This window comes from Sycon ciliatum, chromosome 11, assembly GCF_964019385.1.
Source record: "Sycon ciliatum chromosome 11, ocSycCili1.1, whole genome shotgun sequence".
Taxonomy (NCBI): Eukaryota; Metazoa; Porifera; class Calcarea; order Leucosolenida; family Sycettidae; genus Sycon; species Sycon ciliatum.
In genome coordinates this window covers 4,659,032-4,675,048 of record NC_088653.1, presented here as the reverse complement: position 1 = coordinate 4,675,048, position 16,017 = coordinate 4,659,032, and the positions used below count along the sequence as shown (strand labels likewise).

Here is a 16,017-nt window from a genome sequence, read left to right as displayed (position 1 = left end):
AACGTTTCCCACTTTCCCATCAAAATTGTACGAATCTCGATGCCACTGGCGCTAGTCGCGATGGTTTTTTTTCTTTCTGGTCTCCTTTCATCTTGCCATCACAACCTCCCAAACGAATGTGAGTTAGATATCGAGATCGGACTGGGTTTTACCTGTCAAAAGGTGAGTGGAAGATAAGCGACAATTGCGATGAAACGGACCAAGTAGTATATTCGGTTTTGGCTTCATTCATTTTTAAGTTGTATTCCGCTAACGAGGATGATGGCATGGGTTGATTGTCATGCAAATATCGTAGGCTGGTGCTGATGAAGTCTACGTCATCCGCATAAGCTGTTTCATTGTGCAATTGAAGCTGAATATTCAATGCTGGTCGCGGTGAGAGTCACTCTCGAATCAACCTCAATGCAGCCTCGAGGTAGACAGTAAACAGGACTGGCGATAGAGAATCACCTTGTGGGGTTCCAAATATGTGTGACTAATGGTTGGCTGAGAATGTTATTCAGCTTTACTTTTATTGTCTGTCAGAAGGCACTGGATGATGTGCAGCTCATCATGATCAATGACTGATGACAGTATATCGATCAGCCTGACCCTTGATATAGTGTCAAATGCCTTTGACATATCAATGCCTAAGATTGATATCTCCGACGCAACCCGTTGGCATCTTGCTGATAACCACCGATAGCTATATACCACGTCTCCAGTACTTCTCCCTGACCGGAACCCGCTCTGGTTCAGTGACAAGTACCCGTTGATAGCTGGCTTGATCCGCATCAGGATGACCAATGAAAGAAGTTTACGCAGGGTGTTCAACAGGGTAACTGGCCTTACATTTCCAGGAGGACCTCTTTTCTTTCCCGGCTTTGGTATCGGGATCAGTAGCCCATCGCCTAGCTTGAGTGATTTGTCTTTGGCATAATTGTTGAAGGTAGTGGCAATGTTCGAGCGCTTAGCTGCGCCATGTACATCTGTCTGCTTTGTAGGGTTTTTAAGGTCTTCCTCCGTCCGTAAGAGCCTAGATGACTCGAGAGCAGGATTACAGAATATAGCACGGAAGTGTTGCCTTAATGCTTCGACTGATTCACTAGGTTGTGCAATGAGTTTGCCATCAGAGTCTTCAACCACAACTGGTGACTGCTGCTGTCGGCGCAGTAGTCGTGTTGCTTTGAACATTTTCGCGTCGTCTTTCATTTGGTCTATTTCAGCTACACGTTCGACCAGTCGAGTCGATGCTAACTTGAGGCATTCCCGGCGAATTTGGTGTGCCAGCCTGTTGCGTCGTGTTTTCATTTCTTTTACCTTCGTTCCATCTCTGCACACCGTAATGTTGAGACGCAGTTTGTGTTTCTCTGCTGCTAGCTTTTCAATTTCCCCGCTGAAGCCATTTCTATGCGTCTTGTTTGTTGTAGGGACGCGGCCCACCGATGTGTTTGCTGCCTCACTCATAGCGTTCACAATATACTGCAGATGTTGCTCCGCATTGACACCTTCCTGCTCTCTGCCGAGGTCCTATAGATGTTCGTTAATAGCCTCTCTGTACTTTGCTTTCTTGGTCGGGTCACTAAATTCCGATATATTGAATTTTGCGTTGGTGGATATGGCTACTGGCGGCCTCTTGAGCTTCTTGTACAACTTTGTCAGGTTGAGGTTTGCCAGCACAAGACGGTGATCGCTTTCTAAGCTTGTCCCGGCGTATGATCTGGCATCCGTCACCACAAACCTTTCACTGTGACGGCAAAGGATATAATCTATATGGTTGTAAATGGGTGAAGGTGGACCTCCACTAGGGTTGTGGCGCCAGCCTGTCCATGTTGTGATATGTTCTGCCCGGTGCTGAAACGCCGTGTTACAGGCAAATAGGTAATTGCTGGACGCGAAATCAGCCAAAGTCTGGCCGCTGTAGTTGCGATGGCCCCTTGAGTGTGAACCAGCATAGGATATGGAGTGGCAGTCACTGGGTGGTCGTCGCCCAAGTTTTGCGTTGAAGTCTCCCATCAGGAACAGCAGCGATGAAGACCTTAGTTTTTGAATTGTTTCCAGCAAGCTGTTGTAGAACTCGCCTAGGCATGAATGGTCTGCTGCAACGCGTGTTGACGTCGGGGCGTAGACATTTACAAATGAGCACAGCGTTCTCCCGGAGAGCCATAACTATAGCACGGCGATACGGTCCGACACCTGCCGGTATCTATATATTCGGTGCAGTAACTGTTTTTCCACTACGAATCCGAGTCCATAATGTCGACACGACGACGAGAGACACAGTAGACGGTAGTTGTCAATATTTCCATCGTAGCCTTCGGAGATTTTAGTCTCCTGAAGACAGCAGAGTCCAACTCTGTATTTATTGAGGTCTGAAATAAGTTGATTTTTTTGAAATTTGAAGTAAGTCCACAGACGTTGAACGTACCAATGCGAAACAAGCCCTCGCCTTTTGCTCCACTACTCAGAATACTTCCACAAGCTTGCCTGTTTCTTGGAGAAGAAGACATTACCCATGGGCCAATTTGTGCGAAGTCAAATTGTTTGTGATCTACCACATTGAGCAGAACGGGATCCAAACACAAGATTATCGACGGTTAGGCTGCTGACCTGACCGGACAAATGACCCATGGCTTCATCAGACGCCAGAAGTCGGAAACCATGTCCTTTGCCGCGAAGTCCATCTCCAAAAAGAACTCCGTCTTTGTTGGGAAAAGGCTTGAAATACTCAATATTCAACCGATGTTCGCGGTCTCACGCTTTCTCAGATCGAATCATTTTTTGTTGTGGCAGTTGGCAGGGCAGATCCCTGCCACTGCTTCAACAGAGTTTCACTTCACAGCATGCCTTCTTCACAGGCAGTTTGGCTTTCGCACTGGACTGGGAACCTCTGATCTGCTGATTGCTCTTCAGCATGAGTGGTGCCTTGCAGCTGCCGGTGGAGGCCTCGTCAGGGTACTCGCAGTAGATATTGCCGGGGGCCTTCGCCAAAGTCTCGCTCGACGGCGTCCTCCACAAGGCTGAGCGGTGTGGCATAAGTGGCCCCCTCCTTGCCTGGCTCCGGAGTTACCTGACAGACCGCCACATCCGTGTCGTCATAGGCGGTCAGTCTTCACCGACCCACCGAATCCAATCTTTCGTGCCGCAGTGCAGCATCCTTGGCCCCACCCTCTTCCTTCTGTACGTCAACGACACAGAAGACCACCTGCCTGATGGGGCGAAGCTGGCTGTATACGCCGACGACACAACTCTCTACAAGTGCATCACCACCCGACTCAGACAGCCAGAAAAGACAGCAATCCTCCAGCAGGCAGTACACTCACTGACAGCATGGGGAAGCAGGTGGAGGATCAAGTTCGAGCCCACAAAGTCGCAAGCATTGACCATTAGCCACCACCGCTCGCCAACCCCCCGAACGCAATACGCTTCCAAGGAGCAGTCGTGCCAGAAGTAGAGGAGCTCAAGCTTCTTGGCGTCACCTTCGACAGGCAGCTGGCATTCCGCAGCCATATCCGACAGCTTGCAGTACGCTGAGCCCAGCGGCCCTGCTTCCTCCGTGTGGCATCGGCTGTGCTAGACCCAAAGTACCGGGCAATTGTGTACGTGGCTTTGTCCGCCCTGTGTTAGAGTATGGCATGCTGGTGTGGATGAGTGCAGCCCCTACCACCTTGGCCCTCCTCACTGCCATCCAGCGCCGTGCCCTGCACATAATTGGAGATGGATCATACCTCCCGAGCCTCGACATTCGCCGTACTGTAGCAGGGCTCTGCTTTCTGTACAAGCTGCACTTTGTGGACGGTCCGGAAATGGTGATAGCCATTCTGCCACCATCAGCAGCCGCACCGCAATGCCGCATGTCTACTCGTGAGACAACCAGATCTGCAATACATCATCCATCACAACTCACCAGTATTCTTCCTCCTCAGTCACGGAACAACACACTCGGCTCATTTCCCCACTTCGTCATCGCAACGTGGAATAAGCTCCCACCTACCCTTCTGCAGTCTCCCCCTTCTCGCAGAGGTATGCACACGTTCAAGAAAAAATGTCAACGACCACTTGCGGCGTAGCAAGTGGGAGTGGGCCACAGACAGGCTAGGATCTCTCCATCGCAGTCAACACTACAGCCTAATTATACTGACCGCACTCCAGCTCCCTTCTACCCCTCTTTGATCCCCTTCGCTCAGCCTTAATATGCGATTATCACTTCTCTCCATCTTCCTACGGTGCACTACTTTTACTATTGTTATGTCCTATTTCAATCTCAAATTCTCCCCATTATCGTTTGCAAAGCCGGTGCTTCCCTCTTGGATGCGCATGTTTCTTTTCTCCTATATATCGGCGCACAGGAGTAACGATGATTCCGAGACCTTTTTCGGAGGAGTTACTTTTGCTCCGCCCCCACTTCCATCCAATATGCCACCGCCCCCGATGTGCAGCATCTGATGGTACTGTGGTATTCAGTAAAAAAAAAGGCCTGAAACAATCCATTTCGAGGTTGCAAGCTACCCCTCCCCTCTCAGCAAGAAATTCGAAATTTCAATGGTGGAAGGTATACTATGAAGAGAATTTCAAAGTGCATGATTGGCGGCGCGATCGTTCAGCCTACATCATTCAAACTTTGCAGGATGGTTCTGACGTACATGCTAGGCATGGAACCACAGGGCTTGATGTCATAGCTGACACACAATGTCACACGCACAGCACATTCGTGTGCACAGATACTAAATTAGTGGACGTCGTCATCTTCTTCCTGCTGGTCTCAAATGTACAATGACGTGCCATTTCGCCTGACGGATGTTTCCTTACTTTTTGGTCCTTTGTAATTTTTTGGCCGCAAACACATTACACCACATACTGCGGCATGCACTGGTTGATGTTACTTACCCAGGAGAATGAAAGAAAAGTCAGGAGGAGTCTGATAAAGAGAAGAAAGACGTGTGCGACCATAATCATAGACTACGTGCTACTAAAGACCGCTTTCTTCTCTTTCTTTTCTTACTATGTTCACATAACCAGCTCGAAAAGAATAAGGAGAGACAATTGTACAGAGACTAGGACACACATGACAACTAATGAGCAGGCACTGCACGGAGACGCAACAGTGATGGTGGGGCATTGATGACTCTGCCGACCTGAGGTCTCGGCGTCACGGCCAAAAACACTCACCAAAAACAATGAAAAAAAAGAAGATAGAGCTGTATAGGTAAGAAAGATGCAAAAAAGTTTTGCTGGAACTAAGAGGTGGTCCTGTAGTCACAAGTTTTACTGTATATTTTTTACACGACCCCAATCGTAACTAATATGCACTGTACGTACTCCCAGTAGAGATTCAAGTGCAAGTGACACAACTCGGGAGGAACCCAGCCAGAGTAATGTAATACCTCATCATTAAGTCTTTGACAGCTGAATGTTCACACTGTGCTGGAGACACTTGCCTGCTTCCAGAGAGTGTAATACCAGCCATTTTAATTTATAAAATTGGCGACAAAAAAAACATGTGGATGGATTACGAAGCGAATATCCACCAACGTAGCAAGATAATAAGCAGTCAGAACGTGTGATTTCAGGTGTCCATGTGTTTTCCTTATATGTTACTTTTCTCACCCGATCAGTATCAGAGTTACACAGAGGCTGTGCGCCTAAACCTGCAATAGTGCTCAAATGCCCGGAATGGGCAGAACTTAGTACGCAAGAGGTACACAAAAGGAAGTAAATTGGGGTGTTTTTGTTTTAACTCAGAGTTTCATGGCAAAACCCAATCCTCAGACAACATAAGGAGATTAAAAAAACTAAGTTAGTTAAATTTTGCACACCATCACGAAGAATACGGCAAAACGTATGTCTTGTGAAACTGCTTGTTATTGCAGTCAACTTGTCCACAAAGTGTCATACACCAGAAGTGCCATTAGATATTGGCATCCAGTTTTGTACAATTTGTTTTCTCGAAACTTTCCTTCCTTTATCCCTGATATTGCTGACCCAACCAAATTGAGTCTTGCGTTGCTTTGCTGCTTCGAATTTTAGTAGTTGGACCACATTGTCATGTTATGAACTGGTCTCGTTATTGTCCGGTACAATTTAGCATTCTTGTTTGCCGTGGGACTTAGCTTGGGAACGTTTTCCTTTCCCTCTTACGTGCCACAAACCTTCCAAGTTGGAAGGCTGTTGGTTTGGGCACCGAAGATGTGTTAGAGCTCGGTCTTGGGCCGCTGAATGTCTCAGTAGATTGTCTGTTTTGTGCCATATTATCGCACTCTTTGACCGTTTATCATCTTGTTACAGTCATGGATAGTTGCTGCATAACTCCATCTCATGTGTTTTTCTTCTATTTTACCTTTCGTACTAGCTCAGTATCATAAAACAGAGAGGTTCCAGGCGGTCAAAGAGAGTGCTCTATACCGAGATGCAGAGCTGGTTCAAAAAATAAAAAATAAGTAAATTATCGTATCCGTTCCCGAAGGGAACTCACGACGGCCGCTAACACCCGAAACAGTGTTTTATGATGATCGCTTAGTGCGTGAAACTCAGAGTTCAAACACTTTCTCTGTCCTCTTATTGTTAGCTCAGTAGCATTATGCATTTTTGGATATATGCAGAACTCGGCAGGGTAGCATTAAAAACATCACAAGCAAAACTGGAATCGTCTCTCATCTGCCCTGCTACGCAACCTTCCCACGTAGTAAGGGAATGCAGGCATTCAAGGAAGGTGCCTACAAGTCTCTCCGCAATCGAGACTGGCACTCAGCCACAGATGCCCTCTGAACCCTCCCTGAACACCCTCTCCACTTGCACCCAGGCTCCCCCCTTTTTCTTTTTTTAAATTTTTAATTTTTTTTACTCTATCACATGTATCATCTTTCCGTTTTCCTTCCTATATAAATGTACTCCCCCTCCCCTCCCCCTGTGCCTATCCCCCCCCCCCCCCACAGCTTTTGGTGCACTGAAGTGTCGCTGAAGCTGAGACCTCAGGTTGGTGGAGATGCTCCAGTTAAACCACCACAGGTGCGTCTGCAACCACCTCTATCATGATATAAGATCTACAAATCTGCAGTAACGCTACTGATCATCAGCATAATAATTTACCTGGTTCACAGTAATAGCATCAAGTCCAGGTGGGCAAAGACAATGCATATCTCTGTTTCGTCCCGGAACCTCCAGAATGCAAGTGACATGGCCAAAACAGTTCGCCGAGCAGTCTCCACTGCACTCGGCATATCTACCGTACATGTGATTAGAGACGTCGCACTTGTGTTCGCACCTACACATGCACACACAGTGATAGAAAATAACATATGCAAGCATGACACGTGCATGTGAAGTAAGAATATTGTTGACAAAGCAACCCACTGCTAAATTTAACAACATGACTGGGTTTGGCAGCAAAAGTAAGTGGGCTGACTGCAGAGACACGATCTGACATGTACATGTGTACTATTTTGGGGTGAAAGGGTCCGGGAATCTCGATTTATTCCCGTAGCTATGCACAAGACGTTACTTCAGTAACGTCTGGCGCTAGCCAGGGTCCACACAGCTTTAATTTGGTGTTTGTGTGGTTGTGTGTTTGTGTGTTTGTGTCACGCCTGGCGCTATCCGTATCTGACGGCAAAAAGCATAGGATGTTATAAATTTTTCAATTCTCCTATTTTTTCAGGCATACCCTGGGATTCGAACCCGCACTATCGCACTACATGCATTCCCCCATACACTTCGCATTCATACCCATTCTTCCAAGTTGCTTCACGTTATTATCTTGCGTTTGAAAGCCCTATTTGAATATTCCGGGAAGCTGTATGTGACAGCTGTGTTTGATGGTACGGTACGGTACAGGAGACGGTGTCGTATTACCCTCGATCGTACCTGTCCCGTACCTATCCCCTACCGTACCGTGCCATCAACGACAGCTGGCCACAATGCATATTCAAATAGGGCTTTCAAATGCAAGATCACAATGTGAAACAACTTGGAAGAATTGGTATGTATGCGAAGTGTATCGGGGGATGCATGCAGGGCGCGCGATAGTGCGGGTTGAAATCCCAGGTTATGTCTTTAAAAAAAGGATTTTTTAAAGAATTTATAACATCCCTATGCTTTTTTTGTCTAGGTCATCAAGGCAAAAAAAGCATAGCGTAGGGCCCTGAGCTTCCAAGCTCTTTCGTTGGACTCAACTTAGATCTCCGATGGTGAGCCAATTCAATTATGGGGGAAAAAGAGAAGGACGAAAATGTTACTTCCTCTGTGTACAAAAACGTCGTGACTTTTTAACGGTGTTTTTGAGCAAGAATCTGCTCAACAAACGGCTCCAAAGGCTGTCATCAACAACCCACGTTCATGTCGAGGTTAGGTTAGTTTGGTTGATCCCGAACAGATTCTCCACGGACGCCATGCGTGTGAGGACGTTGCCGACAGAAACTCAAAGAGTCTAATGAAAAAACTAATACTTACTCGAAACTGACACAGTGACGAAGTGGAGCTAGTGGCTGGAACAGGTAGTCACGCGGCACTCCCTGCCGTGAACCTGGCCAGGCTCATACTTGCGATGTGCGGCCCCATACTGCCATAGATCTCCGCAGCGAGAGAACCTAAAATGTTTCTCTCGCACGGCAAGATGAAACATTTCAGTCGTCGTGCAACCAGGATCAGAATGACGACGACCTGGCTTTCTTCGCCTCTCTCCAGTCAGACGTCTCCTTTGTCGCCAAGAAGAATTGCAGGGACCTCCTCGAAGCCATTGTAGAAATGCTTGGGAGGATTATCCTGGCGAGAAAATGCGAATCGTGTGGATGTGCTTGTACGACTCGTTTCACGGCATAATGGAGGTCGCGGGTTGGAACGACTGAATAGTGTCCACACCGATTCGTACACAGTTCTAGGGATGAAGAGGACGTAGCCAAAGTCCAGCGTCGGATCATTACTGCAGGTGACAATAATCTGAACGAAATGTGAGAGGAAGTAGCGACTGTTGGCAATGCGGAGTCAGCGGAGTCAGGTGACAATCACATGAGCGATGAAGACTCTGAAAAACAACTGAATCTCATTCGTCTGAGTTGCTTTTTTCTTTGTATATACCTTGTAAACAGGTTGGACAATGCCACGAGTGTTATTCCAAGTGCAACGGAACAATTCCAGAGCTATGCGCAACTTTGAAAAAATGTCACGAAGTTTTTTGTATACGGAGGAAGTACGAGTTATGGCTAACTAGAGAGGTTTAGCACAACGAAATTCGTCTACATTTTCATTAGATTTTGAAGCCCGGGAACGAGTAACGAAGCTTCCCACGAACTTCGGGACACACACTCGCGGAAAACATCAATCCAACGAAGTTTGGTCTGTCGACTTTTCGTACCGCGATCACATGAGAATTTTTCCTTTCGACATTTTTCCTGAGGTGTTTGTTTTCACGACGAGAATGTCTGAGCCGAACTCAAATCCTGCAGTTTCTGCAGCCGCTGTTACCTCTGGTACATGGTGGTGATCAGGAGGGACGACAACTTACGTGGGATACGCAGATGGATATCATGATACTATTTTTGTGTTTCGCCGGGATTTCCGCGACATCCACGGTATCCACTAGCAACACCGAAGTTCGTGGCGAACGTTTAGCTAAACAAAAATTCAGCGAATTTCGTTGTGCTAAACCTCTCTTTTGACTGTATAGGATCTGTTAAAGTTGGTGGACAGTTCTTTAGCTCTTTCTACAAGGCTAACGAGGAGAGACTTCAACGCCTATGCAACCTAGCCCTGCAAGCCGTGTACAACCTAAGCTCCCGTATCCGTATGACCCGTGTATGCGGAACACAGCCTGCTTCGTATACACCAGCTCTTGCGTGAGAAAATGTGCTCGCTGGTCTACCGGTCTCTACAATCCACCATGGAGCAACCGCTGATCAGCGCATTATTTGGAGATTTTGTCACTCAGACTAGGGCTGGCCAAACTCGCGGCTCCCAACATCATCTGCTGCAGCTTCCAGCCAGAACTCATCCGTTGTCTCTTTCTGCTGCACGCGTTTGGAGCAGTCCTCCACCTGATGCGAGAATCATCACGTCCCCCCTCCAGTTCAAGAGTGTGTTGCACGCGTATTGTCTTACTGTAGCATGACAGCAACCCCCCTCCCCTGTCTTTTGAGTACTAGTAATCCTGAAGTTCTGGTACATGCCAGGGCTAGCTGTATGCTCAGTCTCCCGTTAGCTAGCAGTATGCTCAGTCTATTCATTCTTGATCTTGTCTTTTCTTTTTTTCTTTTCTCTCTTTTCATTTTCAATTGTTTTACTGCCAGAAGTCTTCATATAAGTAGGCAGATATGCCTGTTTGTTGTACGACTTCCAATAAATCCAACCAACCAACCAGTTAGTCAAAACTCGTAACGTTTTGTCCTCCTTTTTCAACTTAGATCTGTTTTTAATTGTTGATAATCTATACAGGCTTTGCAAAGAAGAGACTTCTGTGCTCCAAATGTATATCTCTTATTATATTTTCATCACTCTCTTTAGTCACGATTTCCATTGATAATTGTGACAAGAAAACGTGCTGGAATACTTTATTCGTCGCTAAGATTGTGATATGGGTGCACATAATTATAGCTTTATTCCCATAGCTATGCAAAATACGTTACTTCAGTAACGTCTGGCGCTAGCCAGGTTCCACACAGCTTTAATTCCGTGTTTGTTTTTTGTTTGTTTGTTTGTGCCATCGGCATGCCTGGCGCTATCCTGTATCTGTCCCGTACCTGTCCCGTACCGTGCAATCAAGGACAGCATCGTCATGCCTGGCGCTATCCCGTACCTGTCCCGTACCGTAACATCAAAAACAGCCGGACACAATATTCAAATAGGGCTTTCAAATGCAAGATCATTGCGTGAAGCAACTTGTAAGAATAAGTATGTATGCAAAGTCTATCGGGGGAATGCATGTGGCGCAGGGCGATAGTGAGGGTTCAAATCCTAGGAAACTAGGAGAAATGCTTTTTATGCCTAGGTCATGAAGGTGGTAGACGGTATCGTATTATACTCGAATGCGAAGAAAAAGTTGACTCTCGCTAGTCAAAAAAAGCATAGCGTAGGGCCCTGAGCTTCCAAGGTCTCTCGTTCATTGCACATTTTATTATTGTTGATTACTACATCCAATGTCTGATTCGCTGTCTCGTCTTTTTACATGTACATTTCACATTCAGATTTCTCCCGCATGTTTGTTACTATTGTAAATAAGCATAGTTACCGCACAGTTAGTACTCCTGGTTAAACATGGTTACAGCACAGTTAGTACTCCTGGTTAAACATGGCTACAGCACAGTTAGTACTCCTGGTTAAACATGGTTACAGCACAGTTAGTACTCCTGGTTAAACATGGTTACAGCACAGTTAGTACTCCTGGTTAAACATGCTTACAGCACAGTTAGTACTCCTGGTTAAACATGCTTACAGCACAGTTAGTACTCCTGGTTAAGGAGGCTCCGAACAGTTGCGCAGCGCAGTGTAAAAAGGGCACCTCCGAAATCTGTTTTTTGCCGCGAGATTCGAAAAATGTTGTGTTCCATGCGGAAACAAGCTGTTGTTCAGAAAGAAGTTTTTTGATTTCTCTGTGCTCGCAGTTGTTCCAGGATGTAGTTCTACTCGTTGCAGTGTTTCTGTAGCCGTGGCTGTTTCTACGCTGGAAAGAATCACTGGCCATGGCTAATGCAAAACAAAGGCAGTTCCTACGCTGCTTGATTTTTTTGTGAAAACTTTGTTGAAGCGGTGCGATGTGGCCACGAAGAACAAATAATATTACTGACGAAGAAGGGTGAGAAAATCAGGCTGAAGTCAGTGAAGACATCGATGTCGAACGTAGTGATACTAGTACTGGTACTGGAATTTAGCATGGACTACCTGTGGAGCGTGAAGTGGCTGCCCACTCGCTGGTAAGTGGACCCACTTGCAGCTCCAGTCGCACGAGTGCCGTTTGAAACTTTCTGTGGATCCTAGAGTATCCTGAGCTCAGTGGACGATGCATCTCAGAGCTGCTGAACTTGGGCTACTGCCCCTGTAGGAATGAGGTTCGTGTCAACCACTGTACTGCACTGATGGTGTAAGGAAAACGCTGGACAGAAGCTTGTGTTCTGAACCAGGGACGAACTTCTAAATCCTGCTTTTGTAAAAATGGGGATGCCACAACTGAGATGTGCACATTCAGGTGTGTATTGGGTAAATGCCTGTGGTTGATTATTTTGAATCCTTTCCTATGCGCAAGTACATGCGTTTGTGTGTGTGTGTGTGTGTGTGTACGCGCGCGCGCGTGTGTGTGTGTACGCGTGTGTGTGTGTGTGTGTGTGTGTGTGTGTGTGTGTACGCACGCGCATGCGCGCACGTGTGTGTGTGTGTGTGTGTGCAAGCTGTTGAAAGGTGTAATCCGAGCACAAGTTGCTATGTCTAACGTAGTTTGTTCGGTATCCTCGCTTCCGCGTTGGGCAGGTGTTTGAGTGTGTGTACGCACGTGTGTGTGTGTGCGCGCGTGCTCGTGCCCGCATGTATGGGTTCGCACGCAATGTTGATCTGGGTTATGCACATGTCCCCATGAGTGCACTGTGTGCATGTGCATGCAAATGTTTGTGTACATGTATGTGTGTATGCACGTGCATGTGTGCGCGCGTGTGCAAAGCTAGGTGTGGAGGGGGGGGGGGGGAGGGGCTCCCGGTGCTGGTTCTGTATGCCTCTCCTCTCTAGTGTCCGCAAGGACAGCGTGGTAATGGCTTTACAGTACAGGAGTTGCATGTGAATGCACATTTGTGAACCGTATTTGAGACACAACAAGAATTGCCGAGAGAGCATGACAGTACACTACATGTATATCGTATGTGTGCACGCCAGCGTGTGTAGATGCATACTGCCCTTCATGCGATGTTTTTCTGGAGTCTGCTGCTATCAACGCAAGTGACAACCAGCAAATGCATACCCAGTGCAGTGGCTGGTCTTCATGCTTTTATTTACACTAAGTCCTACTATGGACTAGTAGTGTTACAATGATGCGTGCATGAGAGTGCGTGCATGTGGGTGGGTGTTTATATGTGCGTGCGTACGCGTGTGAGTGTTTAGTGTGCCTTATTTTGAATGCCTGCTTTCACCTTATTCATGTGCCAGTTTCATGGTCGAGGTTGTTATGAAACCTCGCTGCCTTACATGTACATGTACACTACTCGTATATCAATGTGCTAGGACTGAAGGCTACATTTTTTTTATTTTTTTTTATGTTTATTTGAATTCGGATAGCTCAACAGTACAGAAGTACAACTACAAAGAGTACCGAATAGAAGGCCCCGAGAACGGGAAACCAAAAAAAAAAACAAAAAAAACAAAAACAGCAACATCATGTTACTGATTATGCACATTGCTTGAAAGCAAATCACAACAATGATTAAGAGTTAAGCTGTCTTTTAGCCAAATAGCCAATTTGACGCGGAAATCTGCGATAGTAGTGCAGGACTTCAGGTCGTCTGGTAAATAATTCCAAACAAGAGCCGATTTACTTGAAAAGGACAGAAAGCCAGACATAGATCTATAGCGATTGATACTCATGTTATGAGTTCTAGAGCCGCGAGTATTTCGGTTAGACGTACAGATGGGAAAGAGGGACTGCAAGCAAACAGCCGGCTTAATACAGTAACAGTGGAAAATGAATACAAGGAACAAAAATACTGATCGATATTGGAAAGAGGAAACATTGAGGTGGTGAAGAAGTGGCGTGATATTAGCTTGGGGTGATGCGCCACAAGCAACTCGTACAGCGCGCCGGTGGAGTGAGGCTAGCTTGTTTCTATTTTTAGCGGATATAAACGAAAGGTATACAGGGAGAGCATATTCTAGATCAGGCTGAATAACACCGACAACGAAAGTACGGCGGGCAAACAGGTTCATCTGGCGGAAAGATCGACGCAGTACACCGATCTTCCGTGAGGCTTTCCGGACGACATTGTTAATGTGTTGGTCAAAGGACAGCTTATTGTCAACAACGACTCCTAAGCATCTGGTGCTTTCCACTTCCCCTAGCGTAACATTTGACAAGGTGATTTGCAGTTGTTGCCTTTGTTGTTGTTGCTGACTCCCTGTGGCACGTTTGGGATGGATTTGCATGACAACGGTTTTGTCGGTATTTATCTGCATACCAATGGAGCCAAGGTGGTGGTTTAGTATCTCCAGTGCCGATGACAACTTGGTACATGACATACATGTAATGATGCATGTACCTTTCCAAGCACAGACTGTCTGGTATGTCCAAAGGAGGTTGCAGCATGAAAATAACGTCTTCTAAAATAATATTACCATACTACCATGTCATTGGTAGTGATATTTAGTCAAGAAGGCAAGAATGGTCAGATTTTCTAAAAATGCTATTTTCAGAATTGGCCTAAAAATACCATGTTTTGATACCTATATTGTTTGGTAGGGGCCTAAATTGCCTGGTGAAACCATCAAAACTGTCCATTATCGGTTTCCTTGGGGCTCAAGGATCACAGAAAGCCACAAAAATCAATATGTCCATGGACAAAATGTTGCAGGCTGAACCATTTCACAATTCAGCACCCGATGGAAATTTCGGTACCCGTAATTTCGAAAAAGTGGCTCGCCAAGGGCAAAACTAAGACACAGTCTATCTTGTGTAGCCAAGATACCTCCAAATGTGGTTCTTAAACATATGATGAAGAAAATGCTTAGTATCCTCCTTCCAGGAGGCTTCTTTGGGTCTAAAAGCAAATTTTTTACCATTTTTTGCCGAAAATAAAGAAATTGTACACTCACTAAATACACCAGAATACCTCTTATATGCCTGGTGACCCTACCTAAAAACTATACCAAATTGAAGAAGAGACATCACTCCACCATTCTATGCATAAAAAACAGGGTGTCCATGGACCTTTTATTTTTACTTCTTTAGGTGGGAGCCTCCTTAAACATGGTTACAGCACAGCTAGTACTCCTGGTTAAACATGGTTACAGCACATTTAGTACTCCTGGTTAAACATGGTTACAGCACAGTTAGTACTCCTGGTTAAACATGGTTACAGCACAGTTAGTACTCCTGGCTAAACATGGTTACAGCACAGTTAGTACTCCTGGTTAAACATGCTTACAGCACAGTTAGTACTCCTGGTTAAACATGGTTACAGCAAAGTTAGTACTCCTGGTTAAACATGATTACAGCACAGATAGTACTCCTGGTTAAACTCTAAAAAAGTTGGCGTATAGAAGAAGCATGTTTTTTTACTTACTGCAGGCCAGCCCAACCAAATATGCAGTCACAATATCCAAATGTAGCACTGCAAAGCCCACGGCCATTGCATGCGTTATTCAGTCCACAGCTTGTGTTAGATTCGCAAAGCAATCCGGCCTTTCCTGGGGGACATGCTGCAATAATACCACCCATATCGCACATGTGCACATGCCCAACACATGCACATAAACACACACACACACACACAACAAAACACACACAAACAAACACACACACAAACATACACATACACATACACACACCACACACATACACACACACACGCACAAAACACACACACACACACACACAAACAAACAGACAGACACACAAACAGACAAACACATGTAAGTACGGTACTTGCTCATGTTTTCCAAGAACAGTGTATGGGGGTACCACATCGCAAGGAATAATTGCACAATTCACCAATTTAGCCCCACAATCAATGGTTAACAATCGCATTCAGCTTTATCACTATCGATAGAGATAATGACAAGCTGACGAACTTGCAGTGATCTCGCTGCATGACGTCAGTCTCCCTGTCTAGCCAACATTTTTATGCATGCGAATGAACATTTCTTTCTCTTCGCTCAAGACTAAAACAACAACAATTAGACACCATTGCCCTCTCCCCTGGAGTTGTATAATATTTGGCCCCGGGATGGTGTGTCCCAGGAATCACCTGGTATCATGCTTACAGATACGACCTCTGCCACCTTGGGTGCCTAGATTGTTGACGGCGATGCTGCGCAATCCGAGTTACTTAGAGTATTCCTTGTTTTGGTTTTCGTGATTTG

At 46.0% G+C, this 16,017-nt stretch overlaps 1 protein-coding gene across 1 annotated transcript; it reads right to left on the bottom strand.

Moving 5' to 3' along the window:
• Window positions 1–495: 495 nt before the first annotated feature.
• On the bottom strand, window positions 496–1,446 carry LOC135827008 (uncharacterized). The gene has a single exon (XM_065339530.1). The coding sequence runs from the start codon at window positions 1,444–1,446 to the stop codon at window positions 496–498; it is 951 nt and encodes a 316-aa protein (XP_065195602.1).
• Between the last annotated feature and the right edge of the window lie 14,571 nt (window positions 1,447–16,017).